The sequence below is a fragment of the Numenius arquata genome, chromosome Z (assembly GCF_964106895.1).
Source record: "Numenius arquata chromosome Z, bNumArq3.hap1.1, whole genome shotgun sequence".
In the NCBI taxonomy this organism is placed as follows: domain Eukaryota; kingdom Metazoa; phylum Chordata; class Aves; order Charadriiformes; family Scolopacidae; genus Numenius; species Numenius arquata.
Genome location: NC_133616.1, coordinates 10,983,809 through 11,003,277, shown reverse-complemented (window position 1 = coordinate 11,003,277; position 19,469 = coordinate 10,983,809). Strand labels below are relative to the sequence as shown.

Below are 19,469 nucleotides of genomic sequence, written 5' to 3'. Positions count from 1 at the left end.
GAAATCAGCTCGGCGATGTCTGTCCCCTGCCCCGGCATGGCACCGAGCACTGAGGAAGAGCCTGGCAGCAGGTACCTGGTGTTGGTTCTCCGATGCTGGCCACGAGCTGTCAGATCTCCCTCTGCTTTGGCTCCTCGGCAGCAGAGGGCTCCTGAGGGCAGGTGCAAGGCGGGGTTTTAGGGGTTCAGGAACTGAAGGTCTCTGTCGGGAGGGTGAAATCCAGGTTGTGTGGCAAAAGGGTGCCCCAGGCTCTTGGGGGCTGAGCCACGCTGGAGAAAACAACCTCCATCCCCCGTCAGGAGTTGTGTGGGGCCTGGGTGCCCCAAAACCTGATAGATCTTGGAGGGTTCCATCAAACCAGCTACATATAATGGGAGAGGGGGGGTGTCTCAAAATGTCAGAAGGACGGGACTATCCACGAGAGGGGGCTTGTGGGTGGCAGCAGGGAGAAAGGTGCTGAAATTGGGAACGCCGTGTTTAAATAGCACAACCTCCTGCTGGGGTAGGAGGCCACCGAGGGCCCTGGGGAGGTTGGGCAGCTCCGGCGCTCTGTCCTACTTCAGAGCTCTCTGCCAGCGCCGCTCCTGCCCTGTCCTCATCCCACCTCCTGGAGAAAGTGCTGCTGCTGGCTCCTGTGGGGGCGGTGCCCATGGCCTCCTCCCTTGGCCATGGAGTTGAGGAGGTGCTTCCCCTGCCCATTTTTGGGTTAATTGGCACCTGGAAGCTCTGCAGGGACACAGGTGGTGGCTTTGCTCTCTCAGGGCAGTGCATCCCAGGGATGCAGCTCCAGCGGGGGTGGTAGGGAACCAGGAATCGGCCGCTTTCAGCCACCTGGGAAGGGGGAAGGGGCAGCTCTGCACCTACTCCAAGAGCTCTTCAGGACTTGCCCAAACCTTCTCCAGCTCTGGCAGGAGAGGCTCTGATGGGTTTCTCCTTCACCAGTTTGGGTCCGTCACCACCCAGCCAGCGTTGGGGGAAGGTCCATACCGGCACCTCTGTCTGCCGTGGAGGCTGGGACAAGCAGGGCAGGGAACGGTGGGGTGCGTGTCCCAGTCTTCCCTGCTGCCTCTCCTAATTGCAAATGCTAATTAAATCCAGGAGGAGGGCTGCAAAACCTCATCATCTTTTCCTTGCCACCCGTGGGAGGTGGCTCCTGGTGGGGACAGCACCCATGGGAGCTCTGAGAACATCTGCCCTGAGGGGCGGAGGGTGTCCCCCAAACCAGAACCTGCAGCAGCCCCAGGAGAGTGGTTGGCACCTGGGGCTGTGTTTGTCCCCTGTCCAGGGGTCACCCCCAAGCAGACACCCCCTGGGAGCTTCACAGCACCCCCCGCCCTGTCCTGCCCTTCACCTTGCTGGGGGGACCGGGCACCCCGAAGGTGCTGGGCGGGGAGGGAGGTGCTGGCAGCTGGGGCTTGCCCTGAGTGGTGTGGGATTAGCGAGGGGGCCACTGAAGGCAGCCCTTTCATCGCCACCATGGTCAGCATCTCCTTGATGAAGCGCAACAAGGACAAGTGTAGGGTCTTGCACCTGGGGAGGAATAATCCCCCACACTGGTACAGGTTGTGGGCTGACCTGCTGGAGAGCAGCTCTGCAGAGGGGGACCTGGGAGTCTGGGTGGACAACAAGTTGACGATGAGCCAGCAATGTGCCCTTGTGGCCAAGAAGGCCAATGGTCTCCTGGGCTGCATTAAAAAGAGCGTGGCCAGCAGGTCAAGTCATCCTCCCCCTCTACTCTGCCGTGGTGAGGCTACATCTGGAGCACTGTGTCCAGTTCTGGGCCCCTCAGTTCAAGAAGGACAGGGAACTGCTGGAAAGAGCCCAGCAGAGGCTACAAAGATGATCAAGGGAATGGAGCACCTCTCTGATGAAGAAAGGCTGAGAGACCTGGGTCTGCTTAGCCTGGAGAAGACTGAGAAGGGACATCATCAGTGCTTATCAATACCTAAAGGGCAGGTGTCAAGAGGAGGGAGGGGCCAGACTCTATTCCCAGGGGACTCTGTCACCCCCAGGGACAAGGCACAACGGGCACAAGCTGGAACACAGGAAATTCCATCTCAACATGAAGAAAGACTTTGAGGGTGGCAGAGCACTGGAACAGGCTGCCCAGAGAGGGTGTGGAGTCTCCTTCTCTGGAGATGTTCAAAACCCGCCTGGGTGTGATCCTGTGCAACCTGCTTTAGATGACCCTGCTTTGGCGGGGGGGTTGGACTAGACAATCTCCAGAGGTCCCTTCCAACCTCTGCCATTGTGTGATTGTGCCCCACTGTCTTTCCCTGTTGCCCCCCCAAAAGCCACGTTCCCCCCACCAAGTCCTGCAGCTGGGTCCCACGGGGACCGTGCAACCTCATGGTGGCCACAGCCCAGACACGGTGGGTGCAGGACGGGGGACCTCCAGCCAAGGCGTCGGGGTTAGAGGCTGCTCCCTCACCCGAGGGACTGGGGCCCTCCTGCATCACCCCAAAACCCTCTGGGCCCAGCAGGTTCTGCCACCAGCAGAGGGCAGGCAGTGGCCATGCTCAGCAGGTCCCCTGTCCCACTCTGGGCCCAGCACAGCCATCCCGTGGGCATCCCTGCCCCATGGGTCTTCCTGCTCCATGGACATCCCCTGCCCCATGAGAGTTCCTGCTCCAAAGGCCATCTCCTGCCCCATGGCCATTGCCTGCCCCAAGGGCTTCCCCTCCCCTTGGGCATTCCCTGCTCCATGGCCATCCACTCCCCATGGCCGCCTGCTGTCCCCATGGCCATCCCCAGCAGCATTGTCAACCCCCCCATGGAGGGGCTGTGCTGGCTCTGGCCCCCCAAATTGGGAGCCCATTAGCTGCTCCCAGCCCCGTCTCCTGTGTGGGCTTCAGGGTCAGCTTGTTGTGGAGTGATTTCACAGCCCTGAGCTGTTGCCTGGGGGGGGGGGGGCAGTGACCCATGGCTTGGGGTTTGGTAGCCCCATACCCTCCCTGGGCACGATGCCCACGGGGGGGTGGGGTGTCCTCTCTCATCGCTGCTCCAGCTGAGAGCTTTTTGAGCAAACTTTATGGGTATCAGCAGGACTTTCCCTGGGTGCAACTGGTGCTGCTGTCTCTTGCCCTGCCCACGGGCCCCTCCGAGAGGAGCCAGTGTCTCTCCAGCGCCCCCATCCCAGGCAGGCAATAAGGACCACCCCCACCCCTTTGCTGTCCCATCCCCAGCTTCACCCCCCCCGCCCCCACCACCCACGTCCCGGGAGCCTTGAGGGGACAGACCCCCTGACCAGGTCTGCTCCCGCCCACCTGGCGATGTCCTCAGAACAATTAATGCCATTTTATGAGGTCAGTAGCCATTCCCTGTGACCCAGCAGGTCACGTATTTGTCCCCTGCCCCTGGGGCGGGGTGGGGGAGAGGGGGCAGCCCGGTGACGGGGATGTCCCCAGCACAGAGCCCTGTCTCCGCTGGCTGCGTGAGCACAGCCCAGCATCTCCCATCACAACACACCCCGAGGAGCTGTATTTTTTAAAATACTTTATTTTTTTTTTTTTCTCTCAATACTGACATTACAAAAAAAAAAAAAAAAAAAAAAAAAAAGAAAAAAAGAAAAAATTACAAAAATCCCCACTATAAAACATTCAGGTCTCATTGAAACCGAGAGAAACAAAGCAGCTTGCATCTGCACGCTGGCCTGTCTTCTCGATTACGGTGTCCACCAGGTTTTCTCTGCATCTCGAACTCCACAGGGACCCAGGGGAGGGAACCGTCAGTATCCCCTCACCGGCCAAGCCGGGCAATTAATTAAGCAGCGCCTAACAGCTCTCCTCGCCCTGTATGATACACTGTACAGCTGTACACCCAGCCCCAATGGATGCCCCGCGCTAGCCCCCCCTGCCCCAAGAGATCCCCTATTTAAAGTCAGTGACTTTTTTTTTTTTTAAAAAAAAAATGTATTCCCGGGGCGGGGGGAATATTTTGGCAGGGTTTTTTCTTGGCGGTGCTGTGGTGGAAGAGGAGCTGTACGCAGCCAGGTGGAACGTGCCTCCCACTCTGTAGGAGCTCTTTCTCGGGAAAAAATAAAATAAAATAATAATAATCCGGCAAGAGGCAGAGTGGGCCGAGAAAGGTAAGAAATATAAAAAGTCTCCTGATGGAAATCCGAAGGTTTTAAAAAAATACAGCATTTGAAAACGAAGCCACCAAGCAGACTGCCTCATGCGCCTCCCAGCTCCACCCTGACACCCAGAACGACCTCCTGAATGAATCGTCCCTGTAGAAAAATATATACACGTGCCTTTTTCTTCTTATTAAAAGCCCTAAGGTCGAACTCAAAACGCTAGTGAAACCCACGGCTCTGCTCACGCTTGGCTCTGCTTTTGCACCCAGACTTGTGCTACACACCCCCTACACCCCCGCACCGCGACGGGCTTGGTGTTCGTGTGGCTAAACCATCTTTTCCCCTCGAAGAAAAGAAAAGAAAAAAAAAAAAAAAAAAAAAAAAGAAGTCAGGGTGCACCACGCCAGGAACCCCAAAATGGGCAGAGAAAAAAACCCTTGCAGAGTTTATCTAACGAGCTCTATATATATGTATTTATAAAAGCAGCAATGCAAACTCAACACATCTGAACAAGAAAGCTCCACCCTGGGCTTTCCCCCCTCCTCCGGCTGGCTGGGGCAGCCCCGGGCAGGGGCAGGAGGATGGAGAGGACCGTCCCCACTGCGTTTGGCACAGCCGAGGCTCGGTTGTAGGCTTGGCACAGGAGTGCGGGCCACGGTCAGACTCGGTACCGCGGTCCCAGGTGAGAAACAGTCCAGCTACGGGGTGGGGGGTGGAGGGGGCCACCGCGGGCAGGAGCGACCGGCACCGCGGGACAACCGGGACCCCGAACAGCAGCAAGTATCAAAGAGGGGAAGAGAAAAACTAACAGCGGGGACGCCAGAACCTGCGGAGTCCTATTTACACGGCGCCGGACCCCGACAAGTCCAGCTTTTCGTGGGGAAAGTGGCCTGAAAAGCAGGTGACATAAAAACCCACAACGTGTGACGCGCCTCCCCGGGCAAAGGGCCCACCCTCGCCCCGGGCTTGTGCGAGGTGGAAAAGCTGGACCTCCGGGGGGAAAAAAAATAGCACAGCAGCTGGGAGAGCCCTGCTGGGCAGGAGCCTCCCAGCTGCTGGAGTGGAAAACAGGCCAAGAGGGATGGATGGGGGGATGAGTGGGATGGATGGGGGGGGGGGGGGGGGGGTTGGGTGGGATTTTTGGGGAAGGCAAGTGGTGTGATGGGGTGGTTGTTTGTTGGTTGTTTTGTTGTTTTTTTTTGCATTCGAAAGTGCTGTGGCACCTGTGCTCCGTGCGGGCCGGGTGCTGCGGCACGTGCGTTTGGAGTATTGCTGCTTGGAGGAGAGTCCCCGGGCTCTAGGAGCACGGGAGGTGCTGCTTGAGGATCTGTCTCGTCTGGGGAGCTATTCTGTCCGGGAAGCGGATTTTGAACTCCACGATCAAGTCTCCTCGCTGGCTGGGGGCCTTGGGGAAGGGCAGCCCCTCCCCACGCAGTCTCTTCACTGTCCCCGGCTTGATGATGTCATTGCAGGGCAGTGGGATCACCCGTCCATCGATGGTGGGAATGTTCACGGTGCAGCCGCACAAGGCCTGGGGGGAGAAGAAGGCACACGCTGTCAGACAGGGGGGACACCCCAAAACAACCCGCCCGCCACAAGCTGGCCCCGCACCAGCTGGGTTAGACCACCCGGATGATGCCCAAGAGCATCGGTTGATCCTCACCAGTGCAAGGCCAGGTCTCTGCTGGTGCCAGCCCAGTCCAACCGCCATCAACTGGGCTGCAGGAGAGGTTGCCCCAAGCCAGGGAAGCCCCAGGAGAGGGGTACCACAGCCTCACGGGGGGAAGGAACCCCCCTTCCCAGCTCCTGGGCTCCCTAGGAGGCACAGCCAGCAAGCTCCCAGTCACTCACAGCAACAGGACAGGCTAAATTTAGCCCCTTTCCCTTCCCCGGCCTCACCACCCAACCTCGGGCAGCCGAAAACCCAGCTGAGATCATTGGATGCCACTGCAGTTCATCAGCTGTCACCCTCCGGAGCCCAGCAGCTCTGCCCGGCGCTGGGGGTTATCTATAGCACAGCCCGCGTCACACCCCTCCACCATCCAAAAAGTCCCCCCCCGCCCCCAAAAAAGTCTATGCTGGCGTGGGACAGCACCGAGCTTCCCTAGAAGCTGGGGTCTCAGAGGGGCTGGTCCCCGTCGCCGGTCCCCATTGCAAAGCCAAGAGGTGGTTTTGGGGGTGCCACCCCCCTGTACCCCAGCCCCCCGGCAGCAGCACCCCCATAGCCGCAGGCTGGCCTGCCTGAGCCAGCCACGTGACGCGGGAATGCAGCAAGAAAATCCTTGTGTCCTTAAATAACTCAGACAGCTCTGGCGTACACGTGGGCAGGACTGTCTCCAGGCTTTCGGCAAGGGCTGAGGGAGAGAACTGCGGAGCGATGCTTCTGGAAGAGGGGGAGGGGGAGCAGCGTAGGGGAGGGGGGTGCTGGGGGTACAGCCTCCAGCTTCCAGAGAAGGGAGCTGGTGCAGATTCACCCCTCCTAGCCAGGTCCTGGGGGGGTCCCAACCCTCCCAAAATGGCCTGCAAAGGGAGGGGGGAGGACACAATTGCTGTTTCTGGGGTAGATGGGGGTGGGAGGGGGATGTTCTGCATCCTCCTCCCCTGGGAAAGCCTCCGGTGGCACAGCAGCAACAGGCACCAGGAGAAATATCTCCTCTTCTCTTGCTGGCCACTGGCTCATGGCCAACGGCTGTGGTTTCTGCAACTGAGCCAGGGCTTTGCACCAGGGTGATCTCGGAGGGACCTGTGCCAGAGCCAGCTGGTGGGCTCCTGTGAGCAGAGAACAGGAGAGCTGGGGCCGTCTCCTTGCACAGCTCATCTGCACGGGGGTCTCCTTCTGGGAAGGGTCTCCTCCAAGGATGAACTTTTCTGTCTGCAGGAGGATGTTCATCGCCAGCTCCATGCGAGCAGCAGGTGCTTGGCTGGACCTCCAGCAGGTTGAGGGGGAAGCAAAGGAGGGTTTCCCTCCATCAATCCATTTCTGCCCTGTGCTCAGCCAAGGATGCTGGAACCTTACTGCTCACCCATGCCCACCGTCAAGCACTGTGGAGGGCTGTAAGGGTCCATGTGTGACAGGGAAAGGACATCTCCAGCCACAAAACGGGAAAGAGAACAGGATCTCCCTATGGGAGCACGTGGATGGGGCAAGCAGAGGGATGGGAGCAGGAGCGGGCGGTAACAGCGAAGGCAGACGGGATCTTAATGTTTCCTTCCCAGAGCCAAGATGCAAGAATCTGAGGCGATCGCTCCTCCGCCGTATGTCCCTGTTTTTCATTCTTCTTGCCCAACTTCGCTGGCATTTGGGAAGCCGGCTGCTGAAGTAACACCAGTAACCGCGGGAGCTGCCCCGCATCCTAGAAAGAGGCTGAGCTTATCCCTGGGGATGAAGCCACCCCGGGTTTGATAGCTGAGCGCCGTGCTGCCAGAGCAGAGCTCTATCTAGGTCAGCGCTGGGTCCTCCTCCGCTCGCAGCGAAGCCGCCCGGGGAGGGGGGTAAGGACATCGCCACCGGCCGCGTCTCAGCCGGGCGCTGACGTGTGGATGCTTCGAGGAAGGTGACGCCAGGTAAAGGATGCAAAGCGGGCGGCTGCCGAGGGCAGGCGTTTGGCAGTCAGGCGGGTGGCAAGCCCTTGCCAGCGGCACTGCCTGAAGATCTGCCTCCCAAGAGAGTGGAGGCACCACTCCTCGTTCCCCCGGCCTCTCACAGCAGCACACGCCTGTAATTTTAGGAAGGGACACTTCCCCGCAGCCCTGGAGTCCCTGGGGAAGCCCTCAGACACCTCTGGCTTCTGCAGCAGCTAGGTGGCAAGCACCCTGTGCCGCCCCAGCTAGAGGAACGTGGCACTCAGAGGGGCTGGGACACAAGGGTTGGGAGGCCAATGGCTCCCTGGGTGCCCTGTGGAGGGCTCTGTGGGATGGAGGAGGAGAAGAGGAGGTGGAAGATGCTCTCCTGAGTGCCTCCAGCCCCAGCACCAGGTGCCTTGCTCCCCATATCAGCAGGGTGGTGGTGAGGGGTCTCCGGCACGTCCACCAGTCGGGTCACAGCACCCACTGCCTGCCAGCTCTGCCTGCTGGCACTGTGCCGTGGAAAGGACTAAAGCTGGAGCTAAAAAGGGCAAGACTCACAGAGAAGAAGGGTGTAAGGAGAGCGCCCGAGGCCACAGCCGTAGGCTCAGGTGATGGAGAGGTGCACCACGATGTGCTCCATCACATACTGCGGTGGTGGCATAAGGAGTCGGGGATCTCCTAGCATCTGCTCTTGCTCCAGATCACTTAAGGTACTTCTCCTCATGGAAGATAAAAGCAGAAAAGTATCACCCTGCCCTGTCAAGCAGCCAGCTGGTGACGGCAGCCGGGCCAGCAGCTCCCGGAGGATGCTCAGCACGTTGGATTTGCAGCGGGGGAGGACAGAGACCAGACAATCCAGCTCAAAGGGATGAGGAATCCGCCCAGACCAGCAGTTTTCCACTTTGTGACTGCATCGCGCAAACCAAACACCTTGTTCATGGAGATCACGGGTGCCCAGCACTAGCACTTCTGGTGCAATAGCACGTGTGGCCAGAGAAGGTTTCTCCACTTGCTGCTCAAAGGGCAGCTCCAAGCGAGAGCCCCTCCAGCCTGGGCAGCGCAGGAACTCAGGCTAACGTTGTCTGGACATCAGCACAGACAGATTGGGGTTAATTTTACAGATCAGGGAATGCACAGAAGGAAAGATCTGAGATATGGCACGCAGGGCTCCATAAATAAGGCAGCCTCTCCTGAGTATTTCTGGAGTGTCCAGGGAATCCAGCCACTGCAGGAATAAACCCCCTCACTTCGCACTGCGAAGGAAATTCAACTCCTGAGTCTGCGGGTTAACTTGAGCCCAGTTTGCTCCAGCAGCACCCACGCTCTGCCCAACCCACGTGTCTGCCCTTTGCCCCCAGTACACCAGGTCGCAGCCCCAGCTGGGACCCAGAGCCACCGCAAGGCTCTCCCAACCAGCTGGCAGGCTAATGAGCTCACGTTTCCCTACCTCAGGTCTGGCCCATTGAGCTTATTTCTATTAAATGCATTTCAGAACATAAATCTGTCTTCAGAAAAGAAAAAAAAAAAAAAAGACCCAGCTCATTAAGAAGACAGACAGCGTCTACAGTCTGAAAGGAACAGCAAATGGCAGCTGCCAAAAACGTCAATGTTAAATGCAGCTGCCAGCAGGGATTTATTAAAAGGTAGTTATACAGCAGCAGCGGCGAATAGCACATCTTGTACTGGGGTAATCTCCCCTTCCTCTCCCACCTTTGCGCAGCTTGCTGGCTCTGATGCATCCAGCCCCGATGTGACCTCCAGGGCTGGCAGCCCAGATGTGCTGGGGTTCGCTCACTGCCCCAATATTTCATTTATTTGGTTCTTTATCTCAGATCTTTATCTCATTTCCTTCATCAGAACCAAGGAACACAGCTGGTTTTGGCTAAAGTGTTGCTCTTGGGGGGGGGGCAAGGTACCACCTCTCTCTGCGTGACCCTGCTCTCTGTCCATGGGGAGAGGCTCCCCGCACTATCCTGGACAGTAATTAAGCCACAGCAGGCTCAGCTATGAGAAGAAGCAGGGAGCAGACTCATGCCAGCCAACTTGGGCTTTCCCTTGTTCCTACGGAGGATCTGGGCTCTCTTCCACATGTGAATACCCTACGCTAAAATAGAAGGACAAGACATATGGGGAAGGGAGAAAATGGGTAAATACCACCTGTATTGGCGCAAGAAGCAAGGCGCGTTCAGCAGGGACCGTAGCACCCGTGTCCTACTCCCAGCACGGAGCTTGAGCACCTCCAAAACTAAGCACAAGTTGGCCCCTGCAGCTCCCCTCTGCAGGGGTCTTTGCTCATGTCTTTCATGACCTACCTGGTCTTTCCTCGTTGGCACAGGACAAGGGCTGACTTCCGTCTTGGCCACCACCCAGCACCACCTCCCACCCCATGGGATCTCCCACCCATACCCACCTCTTTAAGACTGATGTTTGCCGTGTAGACCACATTCGTCCCATCCCTCTTGAAGTGTGAGTGAGGCTTGTCCTTGAGGATGAAGACGATGTCAGCAGGGATGTTGTCCGGGGTGGCGTCCCCTTCTTTGGGGAATGTGATTTTGGTTCCCTCCTTCCAACCCCGTTTGATGACAATATTTAGGATCTTGTCCTCAGTCCGCATGGTCCGGCCATCAGCGTTGAGCCTTCTGCGGGTGATCTTCATCCTCTTGGTGGAGCCATGGTAGATCTCTTCCAGGGACACCTTGAGCTCATGGATAACGGGTGGGTCTTGGACCTTCCTCCGTGTGTGCAAGGACTCTTGGTGCCGCCGGTGAACCCCGTTAATGCCATTGAAGCCAAACCTACCGAAGGCACTGAAAGGGTCATCATCATCATCGATATCCATGTCCTCCTGGTCAAAGCCGTTGAAGATTCGGGAGCGGCTGCTAGCGAAGAAGATGTCAAAAGGGTTGGAGCCTCCAAAGAAGGACGCGAAGGTGGCATGAGGGTCTCCATGGAAGGTGTAGTGGAAAGTGTTCCCTGAGCCACCTGAAGAGCCACCTCCAGTTTTGAGACCTGCAAGAGAAGGGGGAAAATGAGGCATCAGTGCTCCCCTACCACTGGACACCATGCCGGGACCGCACTTTCCAGGCGGGAGTGTCGTCTCTGCTGGCTCCAGGCAGCCTTTTCAGCATCTCCTGTGGGTGCAGGTCACCCCCTCCAGCCCAGCCACCTGCAAAGAATGTGGGAAAGGAAGGCACCACCCCAACCCATAACACACAGTCCTGCCCCTACATCCAGCAAGTTGAAAATCTGTTCAGGTTTTGTCCCTGCTATGCCTACTGAAGTGCTTCTTTGGTTCTCTCCATCTAATTCATGGCCTTTTCATTTAAAACATTTCGAGACCAGCCCATCCCCATTTTTCCTTATGGGCAGGCTCCCTTCTGCCCAAATAGCTGGGCTGCACCGAGGGCCATAGTCCAGGAGCATCATGCCCTGCAGGTGAGAACAGGCTTTGAGGCCAGTGAGCGACTGTGACTCTCGGTGGCAGAGCAGGTGGAGGTCAGCAGACCTCCAGCTTGGGACACGGCTCCCTCTATACACACTGCACAAACTGCCAGGTAAGCTCAAGGCTTGGACATTTTGGCAACCATTCCTATGGGAAAGTCCCCTGCCAGGTCCTGGGCTGAGCCTTACGTCACTGCAACCCCCCCAAAGTTCTAAGCAGCCAAGGCACACGACAAGTGGCCCCCCAAAGAGGGTATACACACTCTGCGAGGTTATTTTTGGCCAGGAAAGGCCATGAAGGGTTAAGCCAAGGACTATTTTCAGGGCAGGTCAGTGACAGAGAAGGGCTATTTCTGATGGGCTGTCCCTCCTGCCAGCTGCTCATTGCTCCCCCCCCCCCCCCCCCAGCAGAGATAGAAGGGGAACAAGCACAGAGAGGGCAAGTATGGGGGGTCTCTTTTCTGACTGATGAAGTTAATATTTGGGGGGCAGGAGGGAAAGGCAGGGGCTTTCACTTCACCTTGTTCACCCCCATGTGTGGGACCCAGAAGCTCTTGATCCCCAAGATGTTGCTCCATAAAAAAAAAGGCACATGATGGGAAATAATAGGTGTTAGGTTCCATGGACCATGACTGGTCCGGCAGAGCTTGGCTCTGCTGGGGCTCCCCATCCTGCTGCAATGAGGGTTCGATTTCACCAAACCTCTGGCAGCATGCCCCCGTCCCTAACAGACTGTACAGCCAGGAGGTTTCACCTTTAATCCCGTGACGCCAGTCCCAGCTGGGTCTGATTTCGGGTGCCTGTGGGGAAAGGCTGGTTTCCCAACTTGAGGCAGCCTCTTCTCACTTTACAGGGTGGCAAATCACGGTGCCCAGTGCATCCATCACAGCCCTGACATAACTAACAGGTCGAGAATTAACCCACCACCGGTTAATTCTGCTGGTGGCTCGTTAGGGGATGCACCTGCCTGCTGGCCCCAGGAGAGGGGCTGCCTCTTCCACCCAGCAGCCTGCTCCTGCCAGACCTCCTGCTCTTTTAAGCACCCAAGCCCTGGGCTGATTAATGCAGATGCTATTCGGTGCTCTCCTCGAATGGGGTTGCGCTCTTCCATCTTCGACTAATAAGGCCGCCTGCGGTGGAGCCGCTCTCCTCCTCCTCCTCCTCCTCCTCCACCTCCTCCTCCTCCTCCTCCTCCTCCTCCCGTGCCAACCACCAGACAACAGCAGCCGCTTGGTTTCAAAACAAGGACCTATTACTTAAATTGGGAAAAGCTTTGAATGCTGTAGGTCAGCCTGTACCAGGGAGGACAGCAGGACCAGCGCCCAAAAGCTGGAGGGGGGGAAACATGGGCGAAAGCAGTACTTCTGTGCTGGGATATTTAGGTCAATTAAAGGGTTGCTCACTAATTACCCCAGGTATGACCCAGGAGGTGAGCTCCTTCTACCTCCACCATCTCAGCTGTCTACTGGGAGTTTGGGAAGGAGGGCAGGGAGAGCCCGGCCATTCCAGGAAGCAGGGTGGCAGGCTGGAAAAGCGGAGCAGCCCAGGGAAAAGCGGGTCGAGAGGCAATTTCTGGCATCACCAAAGCCTTTGCCCTCCCCGCTTTTGTGGCTATTAGCCCCATTTCGGGGGCAGGCATGAATCACAGGGACACCTCCGTGCGAAAATGCTCCCTTGCCTATAAAAAACGTTTTTGACCCCACACCCCTGCCTCCAAGCGGGCAGTGCTCATCCCCTTACCTTCCTCCCCATACTGGTCATAAACGGCTCGTTTCTTGGGGTCACTCAGGACATCATAAGCCTCCGCGATCTCCTTGAACTTCTCCTCGGCGTTGGGGTCTTTATTCTTATCAGGGTGATACTTCAGGGCCATTTTCCGATAGGCTTTCTTGATTTCATCCTCGTTGGCACCGGACTGGATGCCCAAAATCTTGTAATAGTCCTTCCCCATGACGGCGGCGACGCTGCCGGGAGCCGAGTACTTATTCCTGAAAGGAGAAAGACAGTTCTCTGTAAGGTGAATATCACACCGGGGCCACCGGGGACAGGACCGGCACGCACTTATCGCGGAGCCGGCGCTCCCTGCGTCCCACCGGCCAGCAGCACCAGAGCTGGCTCAAGTCCACGCTTCCCACCGGAGGTCAGAGCCCCGGCACCAGGACCTGCCCGGGCTCCAGTTTTACCCCACCAAACCCTACGGCGGGGACGGGGAGACTCATCTCCGAGGCTGACGGGGGAGAGGGAGAGCCCAAGCCAGGGCACGGTGTTATTATAGGGGACACGCCACTGCTAACGTCAGGCCAGGGCCACGTCCCCGTCCCGTCCCCCCCCCCCGGGCTGAGCCGGGAGGGCTGAGCTATGTCTAAATGTAGCCACTGGCCCGTGTCCGTCCCCCTCCCCTGCTCCTCTCCCAGCCTGGGACCTGGGACCTGAGTCGGGGTGATGACAGCAGGTTTCTGGAGGCTGAAAGCGGCAGCAGGGACCATGCTGCTGCCTTCACCTTAAAGGAACTTCAAACATTTTGTTCCTGAAAGCAATTGGCATTCAGCTGGAGATAAGCGCCTCCGGTGTGTCAGAGCCATAATTTGTATTTAGCGAAGAGAGAACGAAGCCGTTAGACAGAAACATCTTGTGATGGTGGGAGGGCTTTTTTATTTTTTTGGTTTAAAAAAAAAACCCCAAAAAAACGCCCCACACTTTATAGCCTGACTTGCACTCCCCAAGAGCCTTCAATTACATCTCGCAGTAAGCCAGAAGCCCAGGGCTCGCTCCCTCCATCGCACAGGGGCTGAGGCTCGGGCCATGCCTTACTAAGGCATGGAAAACCTGGTGGCCGTAACCCAAGGAAGGAAAAGGACAGGCGATTGATTCATTCCCCAGTCACGCCGCTGGAGTCACAGAGACACAGCGAGCAGGCGGAGGAGACGGGGAGGGGGGGCAGCTCCTCCGGGCAGAGGCCAAGCAAGCCCACACTTCTCCAAGGACACTTCCTGCCGCTTCTTGACCTTCGGTTATCCAACAACAAATTCCTGACCCCCCCCCCGAGCCTGGCTGGTCCCCCCTGCCTCACACAGCACAGCTCAGTGCTTGCTGCTGGCCCTGCTCTTCTCCAGGTGTTGCTCCAGCACCCTCTCTGCCAAGCACCCTCTCCAGCACCCTCTCTGCTCATCCTGCTCTCTGCCAAGTCCTCCTGCTCATGTCCTGTTCCCCACTAAGGTCCAGATTTCACCCCATCCTTGCTCCAAACACCCCTGGGCAGCCCCAGACCACGTGCCCCTCCAGCAGATGGATTTCTGCATGGGGTGTGAGCCTTGGCCCTTTCCTTCATGATCAGACAAGTTACCAGATGTTCCCCCCAGCCTGACTCTATCCATAAGCTCTCAGTGAAGGTCACAGAGCGACCCCCCCAACCACAGCAGCTCAGCTGAGGGTGGCCAGGCACTGAGACCCTGGCATCCATCACAAGCATCACAGAATGGTTAGAGTTGGAAGGGACCTTAAAGACCATCTCGTTCCAAACCCCCTGCCATGGGAAGGGACACCTCCCACCAGACCAGGTTGCTCAAAGCCCCATCTATCCAAGGCTTGCTTGGGTCATGCCTCAGGCAATAACCCCTCTGAGGCTGCTGTGGGGGCTTGGAAATTGGCCACCTTGATTCAAACCACCAACTTTTGCTCTTTTTTGCCCCAGCTAGGGAGCAGGTCCTTTGCTGTAGGTGGGGAGGAGGACTAAGGCACCCAAGGCACCTCTGAAGGACACAGCGAGGAGAGATGGGGGAACCTGCGGACATGTGAGGCAGCCTGGGGGGTGGGGTGGGGGCGCAGAGAAGAGGTGGGAGAAGGTCCCTGGGGGCGTAAAGAGCATCCGACAGCGTCTCCCGCGGCATCTCCTGGATGCCAGCACGTTTCTGTACCAGCTCCTGCACGCACAGCCACTGCCGGCACCCAGCCCACACAGGCGCTGGAGGATGCTCTGTCCCCTGCCCACCTCCCTATCTGCCCTCCCCGCCGGGCCGGGGGGCTGCAGGAGACCCCAGGCAAGCAATGGAAGAGGGGGTGTGAGAGGTAACCTGCCAATCCCCCCACCAAAGGTCACCCCAACGCCTCCAACCTCTGGTGTGGGGCAGGGGCTCCCCACGACCATCCCCAGGATCTGGACCTGGCCTCTGTCTGGATGATGCTGACCGCCCCCCCCGCAACAAAGCAGCACCAAAGACAACCCTGTCGCACCCCAGCTCGAGAGACACGGAGGTGGCAAACATTCAGTTGTCCCCCCTCTTGGGGACCACACAGCGCCCGGCTCCGACCCCACGCAGCCCAGTCTGACGGCACCACCAGGACCCCCTCACCCAGCCAAAATCCCACATCCCATCCCAGCGAAACGCTGCCGCTCCCCGCAAGATCTCTGGTCTTGACCACCGAGGGGTCTTGGGCCGGGGTGGGGATGCCCACCGGGGTATGCTCTCCCAGCAGGGGACCCCTTCACCCAGCGGGGATCGGGGAGGGGGGAATCTCTGTGCCGAAACGCATCCCGGCGCCGCGTTTTACCGTGCCGGTGAGGACCAGCCGCCGGCGGGTGACCCGGTGGGTGAAGGCACGCTCCGGAGGCGACGCTCACATGTGCGATGATGGTAAAACACGACTCTGTCCCCACAGAGCCTCCTTCCCTCCCTCCCTCCCACCTCCCCGGGATCAGCTGCTGCCTTGCCACCAGCTCCTCTCCCCCCTTCTGCTCAGTCATCCTTCTCCTGCCTTCCCATTTAACCCCCTCGGGAGCAGGGAGGTGGGGGGGGGGGTATGTGTGGGGAGGGAGAAGGTGCTGCAGGGTGGGTTTCGGGGTGGGGGCGGGGGGTGGGCAAGGCCATTCCTGCATCACCCTCTCAAACCGGACACCTTCGGACAAGCCACCCAGCCTTGGAGAAAACCACAAGCATCCCCCCCACCCCGCCGGCCCAGCCCAGCCAGCTCAGCCTCCATCCTCCTCTTGCAACCACAAAAGAAAAGAGGTGGAAAAAAAAAAAAAAAAAAAAAAAGAGAGGAAAAAAAAAATTAAATAAAAAATGAAATCTTTGTTCCGGCCCCGCACATGACATCAGCCCGTGAAACCGCTGGATGAGCGCGCCAGCTGAATAGCGATCGTTTGACATAATCCCTCCGCTCGCTCGGCAGTCATCTAAGGGAACAAACCTGCCCCGGCTTGGGTTTGGTTTGGGCTTTTTTTTTTTCTTTTTTTTTTTTCCCATCTCGGGGGGGGGAGGTGGGGGAAGGGCAAGGTCACGGCAGGACGTGCCCCGGTGGCAGCGGTGTAACCGGGACGCGAGGTCGAGAGGCGGAAACCCACTCACTTACCGAAACTTTACGAACACATTCAGAGTCCAAGCCGTCATTTTTAAAGGCTCGAGTTTTATTTTAAACATCGCGGCTGTCCGCAGGCGCCGCCGGCAGGTGCCCTGCGCCCGGCCGGGAGGCAGCGGGGGCTGGCAGGGGGTCGGCGGAGAGGAAGGTGCCGGTTCCTGCCGGGGATGCTGCCCCCGCCGCCGCCAAGGGATGCTGGGGTGGCGAGCCTCCCGCTCCAGCTCCTCGGGGCCACCGACAAGGTGGCTCCTCGCCAGCCCGGTGGCCACGGTTGCCTCTGACCTCCGCTCCCGGGACGGCTCCGAAAGGGCTTCGGTGGCGGGCGAGCCGGCGTGAGTGCGGGCGAGCCGGGGAGCTGCCGTCCTTTGTGCGCTTCCCAGCGGCGCACAGGGAGGGGGACCCTTCAATGGAGTCGCTTGCCGAGCCGTAATTTTCCTTTTAATTGGTTTCTCAACGCTAAACTGCCGGATTAAGACACTTCTGCCGTCAGCTCCAGCATCCTCCCTCCCCGCTTGCCGCAAGGCGCCCGGCCGCCCCGTCACCGTCACGTCCCCCGCGCAGCCCCCGCCGAGGAGCAGGGAGCGCAGCCAGGAGCCCCCCAAAAAACTGTCCCCAAAACCGACTCTGCTGACGCCCAGGGCTCTGCACCCGCCAGGCGAATCGGGGAGAGAGAAAAGTAGGGCGGCAGCGGCGATGTGGGAGAGGGGAAAAAAAAAAAAAAAAAGAAAAAGAAAAAAAAAAAAAGTCATTTAACCAATTTGCACAACCCCTTCGGATGCGCCGGGGGGGGGTCCCTGCATCCCCCTCCCCAAGCGCCGGCACTGGTCCCCCAGCAGAAGGGCTCCGACCACTGCGCTCTCACCCAGAGACTGGGGGGCACCGGGACGGTGCCTCCTCCAAAAACCTACTTCTGAGAAGTCACCTTCAAGCACACCAAGGAAATCCAATGCCACCGCGTCCCCCCCAGTGTCCCTCCCCGTCACTCGCAGGCTGCCGAGAGCATCCTCTCCGGATGCCCCACGCCAAAATTGGGAAGCCGCACCGGGACATCACCCGGCATCCCACCCTCGGCAAGCAAAACGCTGGGCAGGTGACAGCCCCCAAGTCCACTGCATCCCCAGGGGTTGGGGGTCCTGATGGCTCGCTGGGTAGCGGGCACTGAGTGCCGGGGTGGGCGTCTGGGTGGATGCCGGGTTGGGTACCGGGATGGATATGGGGATGGGAGCCGGAGCGAGTGCGTACCTCTCGGCGCGGCTCCAGAAGAGCAGGATGGCTGGCATGGCAGCGTGTCCTAGGTTCGGTTAGGGAGCCGGCGGGAATCTCAGCGTGCCGGGGCAGGCAGAGCCACCCGTGCCCGTGGCAGAGCCACCCGTGCCCGTGCCGGCTGGCAGCCGCAGGCAACCAGGCAGCAATGTCATGACTACCCGCAATGAATCATCCCCTCCCCGAGCCCCCACACGCACCGCCCGCCTCCCCCTCCCCACCGACAGCCCCACTGGGGTGCCGGCACCTGCGTGGGGAGGGGGTTAACCCTCCCCTCGCTGCCTCTGCTGGCGCTGCCCCCGCTGCCAGCCTGCCTGAGGAAGGGGGTCAAACCCCCCCTTTGCCATCCCCCCCCCCCCCCAAAAAAGGGTCCCCCATTTCCATCCCTGTAGGGTGCTGGATACTAGGTGGGAATAGGGTCAAGCCCCCCACCCCTGCTGCCCCCTGCCATGTAAGGTCCCCCATTTCCAGCCCCACCAGGGTGCTCACACTGGTGTGGGGATGGGGTCAAGCCCCCCCTCAATGTCTCCCCATAGAGGGACTGCCACTTACAGCCCCACCCGCTGTTGGGTCCTGTGTGGGGACAGGGTCAAGCCACCCCCCAAGGATCTTCCCATGTAGGGTTCCCCCTTTCCAGCCCCACTGGGGTGCTGTCCCCTGCCTGGGGTGACCCCTCACTGGGACCCACTGCCTGCCCCAAGAGGAAAGTGGGTTAACCCTTTCCTCCCCAGCTCCCCTGGGGTACACTGTCACCCCGTTTGGGGACAGGACTTAACCCCTTCCTTGCTACCCCCTCCAACCTCATTATTGTCACCTGGCGGGGGGGGCCTCTACCCACTTCCTCACCAGTCAGTTCAGCCCCACTGGGATATACTCGTACCCCCAACATGGGGATGGGGGGGGGGATGGGGCTTTTTAACCCCTTCCTGACCACACCACACAACTCCAACAGGGCTCATTATTCACTCAAAAGTGGGAAGGGAGAGAGGGGTTAACCCTCACCTCACCGACCTCTCCACCCCACAGGGGGTACTACAGCCCCATAGAGGATGGGGGGGGGGGGATTAACCCCTTCCTCCCAGCCCCACTTGGATGTAGTGTGACTGTTAAGGGGCAGGGTGATTAACCCCTTCCTCCTACCTTGTTCAAACCCTCGGGGACACACTGTCACTAGGTAGGGCAGAGCAGTTAACCCTGACCCACAGCCCCACCAGGAAACCCTGTCAATCCACCGGGGCAGAGGTGTCAATCCCTTCCTCCCCCACCTTCAGCCCAGTAGGGACACCCCTGGGTGGCAATGGGGCTATCAGCTAGCCTCCCTTCCCCACCCACAAAGGAGCAGAGAGGCTAACCTCCTCTTCCCAGCCCCACAGAAACATCCTGTCACACCATATGGCAAAGGGACCGACTCCCCAGCCCCATAGTGACACTCTGTCACCCCAGGGACAAGGAGAATGATCCCCCGGCCCCACAGCGACACCCTGTCAGTGAAGGGGGCTGGGGGACTGACCCCTCAGCCCCATAGTGACACCCTGTCACTACATGGGCAAAAGGGACTAACCCCCCCCACCCAGCCCTACAGCAACAACCTGTCACCCCAAGTGGCAGGGAAACTGATCCCCGTGACTCCTCAGCCCCATAGTGACAACCTGTCACTCCATGGGGCAGGGGGACGGACTCCCCTCCAGCCACATAGCAACACTGTGTCACTCCATGTGGGACAGGGACTGATCCCCTGCCCAACAGCAATGCCCTGTCACCCCAT

The 19,469-nt window shown here is 58.9% G+C and overlaps 1 protein-coding gene across 2 annotated transcripts; it reads right to left on the bottom strand.

Moving 5' to 3' along the window:
* Positions 1-5,279: 5,279 nt before the first annotated feature.
* DNAJB5 (DnaJ heat shock protein family (Hsp40) member B5) lies at positions 5,280-17,721 on the bottom strand. Of its 2 annotated transcripts, none has more exons than XM_074166000.1 (4): positions 17,684-17,721; positions 12,827-13,074; positions 10,056-10,654; positions 5,280-5,609 (listed from the first exon to the last, which is right to left on the bottom strand). In XM_074166000.1, exons 1-4 carry the CDS (start codon positions 17,719-17,721, stop codon positions 5,376-5,378), a joined length of 1,119 nt encoding a protein of 372 aa, XP_074022101.1. In that variant the 3' UTR covers positions 5,280-5,375. The 2 variants fall into 2 exon arrangements, with proteins under 2 accessions (XP_074022101.1, XP_074022100.1); XM_074165999.1 differs by lacking the exon at positions 17,684-17,721 and adding an exon at positions 16,436-16,503.
* Positions 17,722-19,469: the final 1,748 nt, after the last annotated feature.